Source organism: Chanos chanos, chromosome 5 (assembly GCF_902362185.1).
Source record: "Chanos chanos chromosome 5, fChaCha1.1, whole genome shotgun sequence".
Lineage (NCBI taxonomy): Eukaryota > Metazoa > Chordata > Actinopteri > Gonorynchiformes > Chanidae > Chanos > Chanos chanos.
This window is the reverse complement of record NC_044499.1, coordinates 5,069,683-5,090,932: the sequence shown is the minus strand read 5'-3', so window position 1 is coordinate 5,090,932 and position 21,250 is coordinate 5,069,683. Positions and strand designations below refer to the sequence as shown.

At 43.2% G+C, this 21,250-nt stretch overlaps 3 protein-coding genes across 4 annotated transcripts; all 3 read right to left on the bottom strand.

Moving 5' to 3' along the window:
- Positions 1-5,196: 5,196 nt before the first annotated feature.
- On the bottom strand, positions 5,197-8,428 carry LOC115813309 (RNA-binding protein MEX3B). Its single transcript, XM_030775937.1, has 2 exons — positions 7,930-8,428; positions 5,197-6,635 (listed from the first exon to the last, which is right to left on the bottom strand). The coding sequence occupies exons 1-2, from the start codon at positions 8,426-8,428 to the stop codon at positions 5,197-5,199; spliced, it is 1,938 nt and encodes a 645-aa protein (XP_030631797.1).
- Positions 8,429-11,676: 3,248 nt separating this feature from the next.
- mbd3a (methyl-CpG binding domain protein 3a) lies at positions 11,677-17,838 on the bottom strand. 2 transcript variants are annotated; one of them, XM_030774398.1, is made up of 7 exons: positions 17,639-17,838; positions 16,394-16,553; positions 15,666-15,803; positions 15,235-15,325; positions 14,653-14,830; positions 13,229-13,393; positions 11,677-11,906 (listed from the first exon to the last, which is right to left on the bottom strand). In XM_030774398.1, the coding sequence occupies exons 1-6, from the start codon at positions 17,746-17,748 to the stop codon at positions 13,234-13,236; spliced, it is 837 nt and encodes a 278-aa protein (XP_030630258.1). In that variant the 5' UTR covers positions 17,749-17,838; the 3' UTR covers positions 11,677-11,906; positions 13,229-13,233. The 2 variants fall into 2 exon arrangements, with proteins under 2 accessions (XP_030630258.1, XP_030630259.1); XM_030774399.1 differs by having other exon boundaries at positions 17,735-17,838.
- A 434-nt stretch (positions 17,839-18,272) lies between these two features.
- uqcr11 (ubiquinol-cytochrome c reductase, complex III subunit XI) lies at positions 18,273-21,006 on the bottom strand. The gene is made up of 3 exons (XM_030773882.1): positions 20,877-21,006; positions 20,087-20,227; positions 18,273-19,011 (listed from the first exon to the last, which is right to left on the bottom strand). The coding sequence occupies exons 1-2, from the start codon at positions 20,924-20,926 to the stop codon at positions 20,107-20,109; spliced, it is 171 nt and encodes a 56-aa protein (XP_030629742.1). The 5' UTR covers positions 20,927-21,006; the 3' UTR covers positions 18,273-19,011; positions 20,087-20,106.
- Between the last annotated feature and the right edge of the window lie 244 nt (positions 21,007-21,250).

Genomic DNA, 21,250 nt, shown 5'->3' with positions numbered 1-21,250 from the left:
GAAAATTTGTCACGCACTTGACTCACTTGTTCGTCTCCTCTTCGTTTGGGCTTCTACCGCCCCCTGGTGATCACATACTGAAACGAGCTTTAAGGTCTCCACAAGGAACTTCCAACACCATCAACCTCTAATATTTTGCGTTTTTCACGTCATGCACAGAGTAACATATTTTAATGTGAACAATATTAAGCCGCGAATTAAATATCTTACAGTGTTTAAAATGTTTAAACTGTAGCTATACAGAGCTGGACCCCAGAAAATAGTTCAAGCAAAACATTCACCAGAAAAAACGGATGATTCATTTTGTGTTGATCCATCCGTTTTATGCCCGACAGTTTGTTGTAGCAACTAAAGGTTACAACCCAGAAATTTTACAGTCGTCTTTTGTACTGGTATTTGTTCTATGTGACGTTAGGGCAATATTTTAAAGGTGTTTTTCAATTGCTTAGTCATATTCTGAAAATTCATCTAACTTGATGTTTCTACATAACCACAGCTTTCTGCATGTGCGCATATAATTTTTCTCCTCAGAGATCGGTTACTGCATTACTAAAAGAAAAAAAGAACATAAGGTGGAAATTTAAAATAAATCTATAACCGTTTGGGTCAATAACACTTTAACTGGGTTAAAAGCCCAACCACGTGTCCTCTCGTAGCCACGAGTCCTGGCAGTTAATCGCATCGGGAGCAAAAGTGCCCCACTTCCGCCCAAACCAGCGGTATTTCTCTCCCTCGCTCTCTCCGAGAAGCGATCACTGGTTCGGCTCGCAACGACACACTCCAAAGATCCCCTTTAGAGATCGCTAAAAAAAATGACATGAACTCATTTTAACTCCGAACGGAAATACCAATACGTTGAAATCAAAAATACGAACACACAGAGGGTTATTGTTTTACAGTACAAAACGAAAACAAAAAACCAGGATTTTATTAAAGAAGCATAAAAAATAAAACTCTCGATACATTTCTTATAACCGTCAAGTCAGTTCAAATTATACGTGTATACAATTGCTCCAGCTCACGGTTAAAAGGTCCATAAACTTTCAAATAAAATATATTTCAATTTTAAATTTCTTCAATAATTTTTTCTTATTTTGTTATAAATTGCCTATATGTTGTACACAGGAAACAGAAATATGGAAAATAAAGATAAATTTGCAGTAATAAAAAGGGTCACATTATATTTCTGGGATATTTATGACAAGGTAAGCAAATAAATTGTAAAAATAAAAATGTGTAAAAAGTTTTTTTTTGTTTGTATATTTTTTTTTTAAGAAAATTATTAGCTAATGCCGGGATGGCTTGAAGACATGCAAATAGTTAACTTACAAAGAATGATACATGTTTTAAAAACTACATTTTAAACCTTATCATCAGTTTGTACTTTCTGAAAAAAAAAAAAAAAAAAAATCCCAATGATTGTATTTCAGGGTATTTACAACAGGCCTGAAAACCTTGTTATTGAAATAACTTTTGGTTCTGCATACAAAACAATTAAAGCCCCAAAAAACAAAACAAAACAAAAAACAAAATAAAGGGGGGGGGGGGTGATTCATGGGGGAAACAAATGAGACTCGCACACCATCCCAATAAAATGCTATGCCCAAGAATCTCTCCTCTACATCACTCAAATACACCCTGTTTAAAACCATGAATAGATCAGGGAGTGTGTGTGTGTGTGTGTGTGTGTGTGTGTATGCGTGTGTCTGTGAGGGTCAGGCAGGTCAGGGCTCCCCCCCCCCCCCCCCGTCCTCACTATTCCAAGCCTGAATTCAGTGCTGATTGGGAAGCAACGTTGGCCCCTACACTTTTTACTGCCCCCCCCCCCCCTTTCCCTGCCTCCCTCCCTCCCTCCCCCCTCGACAACTTCAGCGTATGCTACAGACTCTGCCCACATTTGTACCTTTTTGCCGTTGACAGAACGGCGCGTTTCCTAAAAAAAAAAAAAAAAAATTCTCCCCTGGGGGCTGGTTTTCAAAACCAAAACACTTGAAACTATCTTACTAAGACCTAAACTCATCGGATACAGTCTATCATTTTACATGGGAGGGGAGAAAAAAAACCCCCCAAACAAACAAAACAAAACAAAATAAAACAAACAACAACAAAAAGACAACTTCCTTGAAAAGCCATCATGGCAGCAGGCTCAGTACTACACATACTTAAAGACAACTCTTTTTAACCATGCCACTGTTTCGTACTTTGTGTTACGACTCAATCACAGAAATTAATCTTTTTTTTAAAAATGGAAGAATCAGAGATAAGAATTCCCAATTAAACAACAGCTACAGATCATGGCACACGTTGCAAGCTCCACCGGCACCAAACTCGGGCTCCCCTCTGTCTGTTTGTCCGTGTGAAATCTGGGCATTCATCTCTAGGCAGATATCCAGTCAGTAGTGAAACACACCACAAAGGCACCACAGACGCGCGTCTGACTGAAACTCTTTGACCGGGCACTGTTCAATATAGGCGAAGAGAAAAATCAAGGTTTTAAAGACCATTAAGTCACACACACGCATCCTCATACAGAACCACATGAGAAGGGGGAAGAAAAACCCATCGTGGACAAATGTTTTGATGAGACTGGCTCAATTTCATACTCTATTGTTTCACAAGTGCCGTAGCAGACGACGGAACACACACTAAAAAAAAATAAAAAAAAAAATCTTACAAGTACATATAAAACAATGACATAGAACCCCCTTTTTCTGTAAAGCTTTGTTACTTGGGCATCCAATTTGATTTTTTTGTTGTTGTTTTTTTTTGCCTATTCAAAGCCCTCGCTGTCCATTTTGGGGTTCTTGGTCTAACAAGGTGCCGGACGGTAAAAATAACGACACTAACTTACTAACTAACTGCTTAACCGGAAAGTTCTGACTACCACTTAGTGAACACATGTCTGCTGCTCCTGGAAGTGACTGGAAGCCCTGATTGACTTAGCTGCCATACTGGTGGAGGGTTTTTTTTTTTTTATTATTATTTCCTGGATATCGCTGATTGATGATGACCATGCACCTCACTGCAGGGAAAAAGAAAAAAAAAAGATTTTTCCGGAAGCCCTTTTTAAGTGTGGTGGTTTTCATGGCTTTTCACTCAACTTTCTAGCGGATCTAAGAGAGTTACTGATGACAAGTGTGTTCACCATAACGTATTAAAGACATCAATGTTGAGCCATGGAATTAGGCAGGCGTGTATGGAACTACCAAGATGAGTCATTGCCCTTTTGTGGGGTGGGGTGGGGGGGGGGGGGGGGGTGGGGGGTAAGTTGATGGCTGTTTTTTTTCCCTTCCTTTACAGTGTGGGAACAGCTTTTCTGAGGGGCGGAAGACCAAAGTTTCTACAAAAAAGAAAGGCCCCAACTAGGAGATTAAAAAACAAACATACAAACAAAAAGATTAAAAATTGAACATTGCAATGTGTTGCTCAGGATTTTTGCAGTGCACAAATTGGGATGGCTCCACAACAGTCTGCTTAAAAAAAAACAATACCCCAATAAAAAAAAAAAAAAAAAAGTTTTTAGCCACTCTTCTCCACACACACACACTCTCTCTCTCTCACACACACACACACACACAAACACACCCACTCCCCTTACACAACATGGTGAAACATTCTTGTAAAGTTACAAACACCTACCTATTGTATAATAAATCAGTTAAGAATAATGTGGTTAAAAGCAGGGGAGTCAGTAGGGCGAGCAGCGGGTCAAGCTGTAGCCATTTCCACCCTCCACAGCAATAACCAAACACATCTGTTCGTTTTAAAAAAATACAACAGAAACACAATATTTCTTCTTTAAAAACAGGACATAACTGTAACAGATAAGGTCAGCGAACTGGAAGGCCAAGCCAGAGCGGCGGAGCGGCATTCGGCGGTGCTTATGTCTACAATACTCTGAAGTCCTTTAAAGTTGGGGACAGACCTGGAATGAAGACGTCTCTGACCTGTCGGATTAATGCAGTAAACGCAAAACCTGTCTGCGGTGAGAAAAGTATGACATAACTGTCTCTCCCGGGAACATTGAGTCATTTTGACACGTGAGACAAAGGCTCAATTTCAGCTATCCAGAAAACGACTTAGTGCCCTCCAATGGGCTGGAGGGCGAACGTTTCTTTTTTTTGTTTTTGTTTTTTTCTTCTTTAAGGTTATGAGGCAAGAGAAAAAAAAAGTTCAGAGATAGGCCACACACACCGACCTCTAGCATTGTGTTGATATTTCTTATGCAGCGTATACTATTCTATTTATCTATCTTACAATGAACATTAACCTTTACGTTGGATATCAATTCTTACATGTATAAATATTAAGTGTCATTCTTCACTGATGCTATAACAGAGATAATTCTGTAACGGTTTTGGTCTGACGAGTGTGCAGATTCCTGCGGATCTGGTGTCTTTTCTTTTTTCTTTTTCTTTTTTAACAAGCCGTTTTTCCTGGTGTCACGAGACGATGACACCCGTTACCATGTGACACGACGCTGCCACTCGAAAGCACGACAAAGCAAATGAAACTGCTACCCCCCCCCCCCCCCCCCACCTCAAATTAAAAAAAAAAAAAAAAAAGACTTACTAGGAAAAAAAGTGCAGATTAATCAATGCAGCGGCAAGTTGAAAAAAAAAAATAAAAGTCCGCCGGAGGAGATGTCTGAATGAAAAGCGCCACATGACCAGGCAGAGATTCAGAGGCAAGAATGGGGAAAATAATAAGAAGGAGAAAAAAAAAATTAAAAGATTTATATATGGACAGATGCACCTCTGTTCAAGTTACAAAAAAAAACAAACAAACCCCAAAACAAAACAAAACAAATTCCTAAACAAAGATAAGACACTAGTTTTGTTTTTTTTCCCGTTTTCTCCTTCACACCCACAATGAAATCTCAGTTCCAAAAATAGAAAACCCACCCTGCAGAAACTGCAGCCATGGACATGAGTACGAGTCAGTAATAACAAGGTAATTATAATTCTCATAGTTATTATCATCATCATTATTATTATTATTATTATTATTGATATCAATAAATCAACGTCAGAATAGTGTCATATCTAATATGGTAATTATTGTTGTTCCTATGTAGGCAGGTGTATGAAGCTCTTCATTGTTCTATCCTCTAGCGATCCCTAGACGCCATCTGTAGTGTTTTCTAAAACTGTAAAATATACAGGAGGTTCTGGGCTAGGACGGCGTGGGGTGGCATTACGAGTAGATGCGGATGCACTGGGTGGCCGGTGTGTGGCACACCGGGCACTCCGGCTCTTGCGACTGGCAGATCTTTCCGGCGCAGTCCATGCAGAAGAGGTTGTGCCCGCAGGGCACCAGCGCGGCCGTCACCTCGCTCTCCAGACACACGTAGCAGTCCCGGTTGGCGCCGGGCACGACGGCGGCCAGCCCCCCGGCCTTCAGGCGCCCCAGGACGCCGGCGCCTATGCCCATCCCGCTGCCCCCGCCCTCCGAGTCCGTGGGCGAACCTCCGGGGAGGGAGGAGGCGGAGCAGGAGGAGTAGCCCGTGGTGCTGCCCCCGCTGCTGCTGCTGCTGCCGGCGGAGAAGGAGGTGCCGCCCGTCTGGAGCCAGGACAGGGTGCTGAGGGGGTCGCTCTGCGCCCGTCGCGCCAGCGGGTGCTCCAGGCCCGAGGGGTCAGGAGGCAGGGTGGGCGAGAGGCGGGGGGTGATGGCCCCTCCGCTCAGGCCGCTGCTGTTGCGACGGAGCTGCTGCTGCTGCTGCTGAGGAGGCGGAGGAGGAGGAGGCTGCGGCTGCTGTTTGCCGCCGTTGACGAACGGCGCCCAGATGTTGGCGCCGCTGAACTCGAAGCCAAGGTCCTCGGCGGAGGCGGGCGCGGCCAGGCCCGGGGCGGGCTCCCCGCCGAACGTGAAGCCCGAGCCGGCGCCGGCACTGCCGGCGCTGAACGGGCTGGTGGGACTGCCGCCCTCAGTGGGTCGCCGCGATGCCGAGTACGTGTCGGAGCTCAGCCCGCCGTTGTGAAAGGGCACGGGTGCCATCTTTCGGCCGGAGTGGTGAACGGACATGGGGAGTGGCGGAGGGGGCGGTGGTGGAGGTGGAGGGGGTGCGGCGTGGCCCCCGCGAGACCACAACGTGCCCCCCAAGCCCAGCGACCCCAGTCCCTCCAGGCTGACGTCGGTGCCGTTGCTGTGGAAATCGTTGTCGCCCTGCAGGTCCACGAACGTGCCGGTGCGGAGGGTGATGTGCGTCTCAATCTCCTCGCGGGCCCTGTCCACGTTTTCGGGCATCCCCGTCACCTCGAAGACCGGGTCTTTCTCCCGGCTGGGCGTGACGATGTACGTGTGCGTCTGCTGCTGGATCCGTTTGATCGTCGCTCCCTTCGGGCCCACCACCAGTCCCACCACGCGGTACGGCACCCGCACCTGGATGGTGGTCTGTCCCGGCAGGTGCGGGGGTCCCGGGAGAGAGCCGCACCCTCCCGCTCCAGACCCGCCCGCCCCGGCTTTGCAGCGCGAGGCCCGGATCATGGAGAAATGTTCCGCCGCCGAGGCGATCTCCCGTTTGGCCATCTCGACGTCTTCGCGACGGCCCGTCACGATGAACACGGGGTCTTCCCCCCGAACGGGGGTCTTGATGTACGTGTTAGTCTTTGCACGTAGTGCTTTGATCTTACAGCCTGGGAAACAGAAGCACATTGACATGTTTTTAATAAAACTTTTGAACGATGTAAAGACTGGAGTGTCATATCCAAAGTGGCTGAAATGTTTGAATGTGTATACTTGAGTGTATATACTGATGCTGCACTTGACCTAGTTCACTGCAATGTGTAATATAAAGAATGCTAATCTGATTACATAACAGTACACAATATTACTTTTATAAAGGGGAACAGGTCTGCATTAAAAACAAATCTTATATACACATTCACTGATAAAGCCAACGCTTAGGAGACAGATTAAAAGTAGAGGGTAAAAGGCATCCTCTGAAAAAAAAAAAAAAAAAAAAGAACTTTCATGCAGCGTAGGCCTACATAAGAAGTTAGCTGTGTAGCACTGCTAACCCGGGGAGAAAAAGAGATGTACTGTGTCTTTAAATATGAAGCGCTGGACTGGCGCAGCCAATGGAGCGCGCGGTGTGTGATGTCATTGAGGGAGACAGAAAGCATGGCTTTTTCAAACAAAGAGAACAATGCAACAACCATAGCGCAACCGCGCCAGGCGCGCCAAAGCCCGCAAACTTTTCATCAATATTTACAATCACGCATTCTAGCATCTATTGTTCGTGAATATTTAAAAAGAAAACCTAGATATCTCCTTCAACTCACTTGCACGGCACCAGTAAACACCGCCCAAAAACCCCGTGCAATGTGCGATGCGGTCGGCCCTCAGTGACTTACATATATACACATACATAACCAGCGTGTTCCATAACAGGAAAAGAACAACAATAAATAGCTACTCTTAAGACCAGCGATAACAAAACTGTCTCGAGTCATGTTCATTAACAGAGGATACGGGGGTTTATGTCATAGCTAGCACAGGTCGATGCGTTTCTTTTGTTTGGGGCAGCGCTCCTAGACATGTCCAGACTCCGACAATCTGCCGCTTTGTCTGACCCCTCCGGCACCCCTCCCCCTTCTGGCTACTTCTATCCACCGTACATTGGAAGTGAATGGTAACTGATAGTCGCTTTAGTGGTGATGTTCTAATAGGGAGGGGGAGGCGGTTAAATTCCCTAACGACGAATAAAAACGTCCTATTATTTGCAACAATCAGACAACTCAATAGCCACTTAGGCCACGATGCAAAACTTCAGCCAGCGAACAAAGCCATTCAACCGTCTCCAGAGTTTTAACTATTCCTCGAGCCCCTCTCTACACATACAAAAACGCCGTTGCCTTTATCGTTAATTTCTTATTTTTTGACGATAAATAATGATTATATAAGGTTCACTGAATGACTAATCGTTACCTTGTCTCCCAACTATTTCCGCGACGTGCTCCGAGCTCGGGACAGGTACACATTCAGTCATGTTAACGCTTCTCTTGCGGCTGCATAGCACGGAGCTTTGTTCCCCGAGCATGGAGTGTGTAGTGTGCGGGCCAGCCATGTGGTATCCCCCACTGCCGTAGTACTCCGGGGATGGCGAGCAAGAAGTCGGCGATTCGCGGGACCCGCTCGAGGGATGGTGGTCGAGCATCTGTAAATCGACATAACCGCCACCTCCGCCTCCCACGCCATTACAAGTCTCGGACACAGTGCCCGGGGTCCCGTCCAAGCCGACTCCGCAGTCGACTTTGTTATCCAGAGCCATGAGTGACAGCTGATCCAAGGCAAAGCGAAGCACCTCCTGGTGGTCTTCTTCCCGGGACTCCTGATCCGTTTCCCGGGACAGGGTGACCCCGCTGGACTGGCTACTCACAACCATATCGTGATCCATGATCTCAGGGTGAAACAAGGGGCTAGGCATAGTCCCCGTGGATGCACATCAGACTAGGGGCTCTGACTGTGTGCGAACTACTCTGTCTGATGGGCAAAAAACAAGTTCATTACATACTGAAATTAAAGATCACAATCCTATAATCAACACAAAATACAGGCTAGGAAGTTGTTGATTAACACATAGCAATGTCTTGTTTTGTGGACTAATCTTCTTTTCATGGGCACCCTACACTTTTGGCTTCTCCCTTTCTCTCTTTCCTCGCTGCTTTGTCCTTATTGTTTCTTTCTGTTGTCTGCCAGTTGGCAAAGTCGCTAGCATGGTTGGCTAACTCTACAGTTAGCATAGTTTCATGTTATGGCAGTCTGTAATCATTCGCTCTCATTAAAATAATTCAAAGAAAAAAACCTTGACATTTAGCGAGGCAGCACCAAGGACCTACTCTGACGTTATTGGGGGTTATGCCCAAAAAACACAGCACGACATTTAAGAAAGAAAGTGTATTTTTGTTGTTAGCCAAGTTCTTAGCACAGCTAGATGGTAAGTCACGTTGTCGCCGCCTTTGTTTGTGAATAACAGCTAACCGAGTCTTAGCACAATTGTGAACAAGTTAAATTTTTAAGCAAAACATAATCTGCTTTTACATAATAAAAAAATCTCAAACTTACTTTGCCCTTTTCGCTGCTTCTCGTTCTTGTCTTGTTCCCGTTCTTTCTTTGATTTTTAAGGGATGATGCAGAGTGGTGGCTAATGTTAGGCTAGCAGACTTGCTAATAATTTTTGGGGGGCGTTGGAGAAAAAGATTTTAAAACCATACGAGAAGAGACAGGGGTTCGACACTGACTGATATCCGATGTTTTGCCTTCCAGTCACCCTATTTATCGCTTCGGACACTTTCTTCACATCTCCATGCAAAAGCGATCCGGTAAAATTAAAAAAAGAAGAGTGTGTAGTCTCTCTCTTTCTCTCTTTTCCCTGGTCCGCCGCCTTTGTCTCGCCAGGCGCGCGCCGCTCTGCCTCTCCGTCTCTCTCCGCACACGCCGCTGACGTCACCCGCCACACAACAATGGGTTCAAAGGCCACGCAACACAGGCCAGCATCACAGGAGAATTCTCATCCTCCCAACATCATGGCAACAACAGAATCCGACTGCATATAGGATGTTCACATCATATACGCTCATTATTCTGCACATAAATATCTCATAAACCTACTCGCTCCACTGCCCCCTTGTCTAAGAAACAAAGCCTTGGGTTCATTTTGAAAGCAATATCAAATCACCAATACTGATCAACACCACCCCATCCCTGCATTTTACACAAAGGAATCTATTTTGCTGTTTTCTTTTTTCCCCTCGTTCAGTTATCCATTTTATTTGTTTTAGAACACACCTGCAATGTTAACTACACGAGAAGCCAAAACACGAAAAACACAAATGCAGATTGATCAGAAATTTCATTTATTTGTCAATTTACAAAAATTAAGCAGCTTTTTTCCTATTTTTAAACCATGGGCGTCATCTCAAACAATTTGGATCCAATTGTTTCATCCATATAAACTGCATCAAATACAAAATAATAATTTTCATACATTATCTTCATGAAAAGCTATAGTAATTTGAACAAACATTTAATATTGGCCTCCTTTGTACACAATACTCAAATGTAAAACATTTTATGTCTGGACAAGAGTACACATCTTAAAGTCTAATCTTCCGGGAGCGCAAATTAACAGAGAGAAAGAGAAAAAAAAAAGAGTCTAAAATGAAATGAGAGCTCCCTGTGTGAGTATAAAACCATGAAAGACTCAGTATTAAAACAAAGAAACGAGGTCACCTAACGGAACTCGGGGGTACACTATTAAACATGATTTCTCAGTTTGATAACATCAAGCCAAAAACTAAAAACTGTCCAATAAGATGAGGAGGTAGAAGCATTCCTACTGGTCAGCCCTGATTTTTGACCTGACATTGTCCAGCTCAGAGATCCTCCACAGCGGAATACGCCCTCTAATGGCGAGAGGTGGTATCAGTCACAACAAGTGAAAACTGATGCACGTTCGCAAACGAGAGTTAAAAGGTTTTAGCGTCCTGTTCTAATCCGCAATTTTTCCGATAAGAATTATACAAACAAAGAGGAATTTTAATGAGGTCTTCTTAATAGCTAAGATGGCATTATTATTATTACTGTTATTATTATTATTATTATCATTATTATTATTATGCAACAACCACAGGAGAAAAATAAAAGAAAAACATTGGTCTGTTTTTCGGATATTTAATTCAAAAACAGACAAAAAAAAGGACAGAACAAAACAACCTCCCCCCCTCCCTGAAATGCTACACCATTAACACAACACATAAGAACCTGTAAAACTGAACATAAAAAAAGGAAATGACAAAAAACAAAACCAGTCAAAAAAAACCAACTCAGCACCATGTTTGTTGACCAATCCAGTCCAGTCCAGCTAACTATGGCCCATGATACAAGCATGAATCTCTGTACGGTGGTTCCATAAAAATTGTAGTTAGGCTGTGTGCATTTTTAAGACAAGTACAGCCTTTCGTATTGTAATCCTTCACAATGAATGAACAACAAGTCTAGCACATTTGTAAATATTTTTGATTATGCTTACTGAAGTAAAAAAAAAAAAAACCCTAAACAATATACATAATTGTATGCATCATTGCAAAATGTCACTTTTTTGTAACACTTTTGTACCTGTTAAGTTCTCAGTAAGATTCGTGTCCAGTCCAATTAGAGTATTAAAATGCTTCAATCAGAATCACACCTAATATATATTTGTACTTATTTGCCCACTCAGAATATTTATCTGTATAAAGGGTTTTGTCATTCTTCAAAAGAACTCCCTAATAGTAAAACCAGTTATCAGAAATGCACCAATATGTTTTTTATTTTGTTTTGTTTTTTGAAATTGTTAACTACTAAACAACTCAGAAGAGAGAAAAAGCACCAACAGTTGATCTGCATTAAGTTATTTTACCAACCTACACTCCTATCTTCACTGCATTCCTCTGACATGGGACTTTGGGCTTCTCTACATACTTACGACCCCTTATACGCGTACAGACACTGTAAACACCATGTAACACACATTCCAAGTCAAACCCTTACGAAAGCAACAAATGAAGGGAAAAAAAAAAATTAAAAAAAAAAACTCTCTTAACCGATTAAAAAATAAAAAAAAGATGGAGAAAAAATACAAAGAAGAAAGCTAAAAAAAACACAAGTTGATGTAGTATGGTAAAACATTTGGAGGGCAGCTTTGAAAAGACCTTCATGACGAAATAGGACGAAGGTGTTTTGCGACTGCTCTGACGAGCAGAGTGTTAAGGGAAGGCAGAAAAAGAGTGTCTTATTTTCCTCTTGTTTCCGTTTGGTATGGAGTGCAGCTCCTGGCTTGTAGTCCTGTGTTGGCATATGTGAGTGTAAATGTGTGCATGTCTGTGGAACACTGCACTCTACACGACTCCTCTGTGCCCTGTAACCTGGGAGAGAGAGAGAGAGAGAGAGAGAGAAACACCGGTTACCTTTTCTTCTTATTGCTTTAGACTTTGAGGTCTTAAGGACTGGGTTGACAAACATTGTGCAACAGGTCAGACTTTTAAAAACAGGGTTCTGAGGATTTCAAAAGGAGGATTTTGGACTGTAGGACGAAAAAGACCTCCCAGGATAGTATTTATATTTTGATTTAAAGTTTTTACATTTGTATTGCTTCTCGGTCCACCGAGACACTTTGAGCACTTGTGTGTTTCAGGATGTGGACAAACAAACAGCCCATTCTCACCTGCAGTTTAAAAGATATCTCTCTCGCACACACACACCTGTACTGACTCCAGAGCAGTTTAAAAGGTATATCTCCCACACACCTGACACCTGGTTGGTGACGCATTCCTGTCTTACATCAAAGCTGCTCTAGATGCTTGTCATTTACAGGAGAGCGACAAGTCAAAAGAGTTTTCTTTAACATTTTCTCTACGCATGCACTCATCTTTACACACCGTCTCATGCATGTGAATGAACCCTGGTACTGACTCCATTCAACCTGTGTTCATCAGTGAATTCAGTTTGTTTAGCAAAATCAGGCAAGAGACAACAAAAAGGTTTTGGAGCTTAGGGACATTCTGAGGCATCACCCGTACTAACCCACATCATAACGGGCTCAGTTTAACCCATTAAGGCTGCATGCAACATTTGCGCGATCCCTTTAAGACCGTGTGCGATGTTTGCATTGGTCTCCCTTTACAGTCGGATGCCATGTGAGCGCGTTTTAGATGACGTCATCGTTTTCAAGACCCCTGACAAATGAAACACATCTGATTCGCTGAAATACCAGTGTGTGTGTGTGTGTGTGTGTGTGTGTGTCTGTGTGTGTGGGGTGGGGGGGGTGGTGGTGGTGAAATGCTTGTTTTTGTTAGTTTGTTTTCAGCATGAAATGCTTTGCTTGTTTTCCTAAGCGCATCAATGTCTCTCTCCTCGCTCAGGTCGTCAGCCATTGTCACTGTCTGAAGCGCAACTTTAAATGCGTTTTTGCGGTCCCAAACGAAGACAAAGAGTCTAAGATGGGCTAAAAATAAACAAAGCATTTCGCCCTCCCTTACGTGTATTTCAGCGAATCACGGTGCACTTCATCGGTCACGGGTCTTGAAAACGACGACATCATCTAAAACAGGCTCACATGGCACCCAGCTCTAGAGGTAGAAGCATGCAAAGGTCGCAAAGGGGTCACGCAAATGTTGCATCTGGCCTTAATGGGTTCATGCTCAACCCTTGTTTTGGGTTTTTTTTCGCCCCTTTTTTCTCTCCTCACCTCGGCTATACGGTCTCCATGTCCTCGTTGTTGTTGTTGCTGCTGTTGTTTTCCTCTTTGAGGGATTCAGTATCGATGGCAGCTTCCTCTATGTGAGCCAGCATGTCAGCCATCAGAGCCTCCTCCAGCCTCTTCCGAACATTATACACCAAGTCCTCCTGCTTCCTACAGCACAACAGTCACCAGCAACACGGCTCTGTTTATACGCTCACATTTACAACACAAACCAGCACACAGAGACAAGGCCGCACTGTACTGCCAAAGATCTCCAAGCCTGGGACATGAACTCTGCACAGCACTCTCTCTCACCCTCTTGAATGAGTGTGAGTTGTTGTAATCGTCACCGAGAGCAGATTCAGCCAGCGTTCGACTGCGTCTTTTATGCAAAGTGGACATTTACACTTAAGTAGGCTTCAAAAGCTCTCACTGACAATCCAGAATATCTCCACCGACATGAAGAGCAGCGATACAGAAAACACAGCACGACACGACTCCTGCTACGTTAAATAAAATCAAATAATTCCAACGTACGGTAACCAGACAGCGTAAGACCTAGAGATCCACACAGTGCTGCGGAGTCGGAGTCATTGAGAAGTGAGAGGCAGTTATTGGGTTACTGGAGTCGGAGTTGGCAAAAATGTACCGACCCAGACTAAATGTACTGTATATGCCGACGTATGAGTCGACCCGGTGTATAAGTCGAACCCTAAAGATTAGAGGAGCAATACAGGTTTAGACCTCTATTTACCGGAAAAGTCAACCCCCAAAATAATATAAAACTTTTGGGCCTAGGCTAGGCCTGCAGACTCACACGCTTATAATTTGGGCCTAGGCTGGGCAGCAGAGGTCAACTAATAGTCCCGTTTCATATAAAATGATAAATGTGGTTTTACTTACTGTATCCTGTTATATGATAGAACGTTCCTGATTTTCTTTTACAGTATTTTTATAGTTTATTTCTTTAATATCCATTTATTTTATAACCTTTTGAAAAAAAATGGCCTCTTTTTTTAATTCTCTAAGTTTTATGTTAAATACTACTCAATGTTTGTAACTACTCTAATAAATAAAATTCTAAAAAAGCCACAATGGCATAGCTACAGCCTTTAAACCCAAACTTTAACAGGTCAGAGTGCTAAAGAGTAGCCGGATGATTCACGTTGGCAGTGATGAAATGCCTTGTATATTGTGTACTTTCAGTCAATACAGCAAATATAATTAGTCTAATTACAAATAGAGGAGTCAGAGTCGGTGGTACCATAAATTGAGGAGTTGGAGTCAAAGTTTTTGTCTATCAACTCCACAGCCATGCGTGTAATCACCGCATAACGCAAACCAAAGGCCTCCGTGCGTGTGGTCTTTTAAATGAGCGCTGAAAACAAGCCATAAGTCCACAGAGGTGTGAGTGAAGCGTGTGCGCGTACCTGATGTCCTCGTCGGTGACCATGAAAGCCTTGCACAGCGGCTGCGTGGTGTTGAGCCACACCCCCGGGTTCTTCTCCACGGCGGCAGACAGCTGACCCGTGATGGGGGCGGTGCTGGTGTGGAGGGCACTGGCAATGGCTGAGAGCAGAGTCTTATCGGTGTAGCCTGGGCCAACCCCTGTGGTGGGGAGGGAGACATTTTCATACATCATGCAACTCACATCCATGAAGAGGCATCTATACGAAGAGAGCCATGATCGCCAAAACTGCCGCTGTCTGAAAGTCCATTAAGCTCCAATAGCACCTGCAGACTTGTCAAGTTTGAATAATGAAATGTTAGTTGCTGTCTAGTTTAAAGTTTCACGAAGGGGGAAAAGTTGTATTCACTACATACTAAGCCGTTCTTCACTACCGATGTAATCAGCGGCTTCTCTTACAACGTGCATGGGCAGAGCTATGCTTTGGGCTGTGAGCTGCGCTAAGACGGCACAGTCAGCATTGCGGACGGCCTTTTGTGACGCCGTTTGAGACGTCTCGGTTCAGTTCTCACGCTGTGACACGTCTCTTGTTTATGAAGCTCACCCTGAAGGCCTTTAGGCAGGTCCATAGTCTTCACCAGTTCCTCAGCAATGTCGTATGCATTGAGTCCACTCAGCTTCTTCTCCCAGAACAGCTGTGATAGAACAGCGACAAAAATCCAATGTAAGCACACAGAACAAATACAGAGGTCGGTGTCTCTAACAGCTCTGATCTGGCACCTGCTCCTTTTCTTTTTGGTTGATCACATCATGTCGTCTCTGCTGCGTATACCAAACGTGTTGACAGACTTTCAAGTGCATCAGGAAACCAACAAAGGCTGTGTAAGTCAGAGTGGCAGAACACATGTGAAGTAAAAAAACGAACTATTTTCTGTGAGTCTTGCCCTCTAGCATTGAAACGTCGTGTAGGTCTTTTGCCTGCGTGTTGAGGTCTAAAGTCACATAATCATATTTACAAGACACTGTGAGGACTACCTGTCTCGGTTGGTCGACAGCTTTCTGAGGGTCCGTCTTCACTTTGTTGGTGGGATGATTTGTAACCTTGGTGACGGGCTGTTTGAAGATGGATGCCGTCTGTCGGACGGGCAGGGAAGTGTTGAGATCAGGCTTGCCCTAAAGAGGAAGTGCAGACACGTGCCATTGAAAGAAAAAGAAATGAACTAGAACGTGTTTGGACTAACAGACATTCTGGGAAGAACAATGGGTTCTCTGTATGCAACTTTACACAGCCTTCAATGACATTCAGTAGTTCACCTTGATAGTCTGTAATGCATTTCTATCTATAGCTAAAGCAGACAGGCAACACCTGTCATGTAAAAACACACATCATCGCTCTCTCATGCCCTTTAGTTATCTCTTCCACTAGACACAATGCACAAATTGCACACTCCAGGGTCCTATTCGACCCATGAGTAGAACTGTCTTCTTTATTATGAGTGACACTACTGATGGCTGTCACTGGTTCGTCATCTAAAACATCTGGCAACGTCCAGTAGGACAGATGATCTCTTGACAGTCAGACGACCACCTACCCGTCTGAATGCAGAAAGAGTACCTCTCTGTCTGTTACAGAGCGTCTATTACTGCAAGGTAACCAGTGTCAGACATTTAAAGAAACCTACCAAGTTTTGCATGGTTCCAACCCTCCCAGCACTTTCCACGGCTCATGATCAAACACACTCTGCCTCTCCTCTCCCACTCACCTTGGTCTGACTGTTGTGGTCGTAGCGAAGCCGCTGCCTGTTCTTATTCAGTTTACTCATAAGCATCTTTCCTGTGCGGAAGTCAAAAGAGCTCAGGTCCATTGAGTTGCCAAGGTAACGGGCCAGCTGTGGCTTGCTCCGGAACTTCTTCCCAGTGGGGCTGAAAGTGGACACAGACAATTCATAAAAGAGAACGATGACAGATCTGTTAGCAACATTACGATATTTAACATCCAAACTCCAATTCATTGTAATGTACCGTGTTTGGAAGTAGTAGAAACATTATGTAAAACCTCTGCAAAGAAGGTAGGACATAAATGGCACACATTTTGACTGAACTAATTCCAACATCAAGCTAAAGATTATAATTCATAATAAATTTTTAGACATCGCGAAAAATCAAGCTTCCCTTGATATCAGCAGCTTGTCACTGATTTTAATTATGCATATCTTGTTCGATAGTGTTTTACGCCTTGAAATAATTCTTTTCAATAAATGTGGGAACCAGTGCTCTCGGGCTCACGGAAGAATAGAGTGGCTCGAGCCTCAAAAGCTTCAACCGTCATTTGTTTACTTTGACAATATTTGATAAACAGCCAACGCTACGGGCTGCACTGCAATAACTACATGACTTCAACTAGAACTTCCTAACCAGTTAACCGGTATTCAGTAAACAGGCCGGGTGCAGTGAGGATAAAATAATCCTAAACATTAAAACTTGCGTGGCACACTACTTTCTGTAACCTACACTGACTCGTGGGTAATCTACAAAAAAACAGCTTAGCTAACCAGGTTGCTAACACTGACTAGCATGTGAAAGTTGCATAAGAACAATGCTCCAGTGAGGGACTCCACAAAGGTGCACAACATATGGAAATAATAACGCAATGCAATCAGCTATAATAAACCACTTTAGACACTCGTTCTCGCTTTGTCGAAGGTATTCACAATGAAGTAGATACAGAGTTAGCCGCAAAGCTAGCTTAGTTTAGCCTCCCACCTTGTGCTAACCCAGCTAAGTATCTAGTTAGCTAGTTAAAAGTACAATTTAAGGGTAAAACATTTAGTTTATGTTAAGAACAAATCGCGGCACTGATATCGAATTACAGGTATAGGAAACGCTGGCTAAATTTCTCATTCCTGCATTTAATGCATTCCTGCATTTTTTTCCGAAAAAGTCAGGAATAGTAGGGGGTAGTAAGACAAACGTTAGCTATCTGTCCCTGGCTAGTCCAGCAGCAGTACCTAAAATAATAGACATCGCTTTTCCCCGCGGACAACCCCGACTTTCTGGTCACTTCTTCCCTTTTCCAACCATTCGGGAGAGCCGAGCACTCCCACCTTTTCCTCTCCATCCTTCTCCTACGGCTTGGGCTTGAAATTTGGTCGAAAAACAATACAAAACGATGCTGAATCTACCCCTCTTGTCTTATCGCACACCACTGTTGTCACCTTTGCGACCCCTCTCTCTATCCATTTCTTTACCGTCCAGTAGTTGGAGTAGTTGTCACAAAAGCGGATCCATCCGCCGATGCATATCTTAGTGTAGCGAGCACAAGACACTAAAGTACGATACATCCGCAAACTGTGAACATAAAATAGTCCAAGAGGACCCCTAACGGTGAAACTCGATCGTCAGTGAGCCGTCTGGATTTCTTTTTCTTTCACGTGATGTACAGGTAAAAACGGACAGAAGATTGCAGGTAAGTAAATAAGTAAATAAATAGAAACAAGAGTTTACTTTACAATGGATATTTTCTACACTTTCTACATAAAAGTGTAGAAACAGAACCATAGGATAACACAACTACAGATGCGTAATTCAAAATGGTAAGAATTTCAAAAATAAGCAGAAATCTCAAAAAAAAAAACTCCAGTAAAACATATTTCATTTTTATTTATAGACAAAGACGATCATTTACAGGAAAATAAGGGACACGGCAGATAGCAGGACACAATGAGAAAGAGAATATATGACAATAAGGTATGCCTTGGTCAGCAAATCCATCATTTCCATCTTACATCCGGGTTTAAACAGAGAGACAGAGTGGCTGGTCCTTTCCTCCAAGATCACAAACACTCACTGACACCCATTCCATTACAGACCAATCATGACTTGATTTGTCGTTTCACAGTTACATCAGCCGAATATAATGACATGGTGAAACATTCTGAATTTTCCTACAGTGTGAATGCAATACAGTTCTGCTACAGCTGGAGTGATGCGTCAGACCGTACATTAGCATTTTGGCAGCTGTGAAGTATTTGGATTCTGCATTGCTACAGAGTTCACAAATACATTTAAACAACCATTACAAAGGATTAATCACGTTCACAGGAAGCTTCTTTCAGATGAGGAGCAAAATGAATACAGGAGTGAATGCTCACGTCACTGACTTCTGCATTCACAATCAGCACCACTGACATGATCAAAGTCAAAATTAACCAAAGACGAACTCTTCTACTGTTAAGAACAAATATATTGTTGTTGTTCATTAGCTCTGATGAAATAAGAGTCCAGTATGATGGTGTGAGGTGGTGTCCAGTGTGTGTCTGTGTCATCTCCGGCTGTGATGATTGATCTGAAGTTCAGTCTGTGCTCGACTGAGTGGACTGACCTAAGGACAAATCGCATCATTTGTAAAGTTACATCAAACACATTCAGAGAAACTCTGAAGACAGGCATTCATTCACGGACATGGACATGCAAACATGGGATGGACAGAATCCCGAATGTTCAAAAAAAAGGATACAATAGGTCCAAAATGTTATGATCATTTCAGTCCTGTCGCATTAAAGCTTTGTTTGTAGAACTTCCCTTTCTACTGGCTTTCCTCTGCTCTACCCGAGCATAGTGAACTGGACTGCTTTGAGGACACGACAGAGAGGCACACAGTGTGGAGACATGCCTCTGGAGAGATATTTAGATACAGTTCTTAGCTTCTGCATGAAACCTAAAGGTTTGCATGGTCACCTTAGAGACGGGACGTGTTAGGTGTGAGAAGAAATAGCAATAAAGAGACTGTTTGATTTAAGTATTTGTGCCATGCAATTAATGGCCATTTTACAACGGCAATGTCCTGAACAACACAACAAACATCTCATTACTTAGACTTAGGCAGAACTGATCACTTCACACCTGTTCTGGAAACATAAGCTGCTTATTGACAATTTGAGAACAACATATGGTTTTCATTGCCGACACCTTGTCACCCAGCAGAGAATCACTTAAAAGAGTAGATATATAATGCTGTGTATACAGTAAGGTTTTGTTTTCAGCCCATTAAACAGAAGCCTCGTTCGCTGACGGTAAACAAATTAAATATGATTCTCAAACTTTAAGGAATGACTAAGATCAAATCCGCCTGATGTTTTATTCCAAAGAAAACCAGCATGAGAAATCTCTTGGTTACTATAAATCTAGTAACCGATCTCCACTTACTATCACTCTGAATACTGCTAAAGCCTATGGTCAGGCTTTAGAAGAGCTGACTGCAGTTAAGCACTGATAGCATGCAAGGAAGTATTGGAGTGTCAAGACAGAAACACTGATACATGTCCAGTAAGGAAGGAATGTGTAAAATGTCCCTTTGTAGTCAAATTTAGGGCAAACCAGGAGTCAAAATAAGGCAGTGAGAGGCGTACTTTTAATGAATTGTTTGAACTGATTTTAGTGGACAGCTAAACACTCACCAAATGAGACCTGTTTGAAACTATTCATCTTTCTTGAATTTGCCGTTAACATATGGAACGTAATCCAGGATCAACCTCCAGTCTGTGAAGTGGACCAAGGCTACCCCTCCCACCGTTCCCCATACTGCTAGTGTGGGGACCCTGGAAAAGGACAGAAGAAAACGTTAGGGAATGTTTTAATAATGAAATGAAAACAGTTCGGACCTTGTAATGGTACTAACAGTTTGTACTGTAAATTTTATGATAAAGTATCCTACTCTCTCTACAAAACGCGGAGGCCAGTCAGCGAGCTCTCACTGTTATGCCTATTTATTTATTTTTCACAAAGACGCTACCAGAAACGAGCACAGATATACGACCTGTATGAAGTCACTGCTAAGTCAGTTAACTAACAATCTGGTTTCACTGATAGCACTAGCACCACTGAAAGTAATAAGACTTGAGTTGGCTGCAATGACCGTCTTCGGTCCTAAACTGACGCAAGGAACAAACGACGGTACATTATGAATCCAGTTAGATGAAAATATACAACACAAGCTCCTAAAAACACAAACTAAAGAACTATGACAGTTGGCAAGAGGCGTCCTGCAAAGATCATCAAGCTAGCCCGCTAGCTAGCTCACTTGGTTAGTCTGCTATTTGGCTAGCCGCTTAACAATCCTACCTTACTGCTAGCTAGCTGAGCTAGTACGGGCAAGCGGCTAGGTCGAGACAAGGGCATACTAAAAAAGTAAAGATGGCATGTTAAACAAAGTCTCCACACTGCTCCAGATTACCCGGAAAGTCTTACCATGATTTGGCGATAGCGATGTATTTCTGTCCTATTAATTTGCCTAGCATACTGAGGCGCGCGTGGATAACTATCAGTGACAGTCGAAATAGAGCTACAGAAGGGCAACCCACGGACCCTGGCAACTGAGCGAGGCGAAATGCAACGAACCTCACCTACACCGGAACTTATTCTTGCACATATTAAGAGTCTCTTACGCTCATACGACGTTCAGTGTGCAAAAGAGTACGAGTGTGTGTGTGTGTGTTAATGTATGTTTTATCTGACCGAAATCCCTATATTAAGAAATAATAATAATACAAGCTTATTTTATGCCCAGTATCACTATTTATAGTCTCAATGGGCTTTACGTGTCTATAACAAAGTCAAATCAA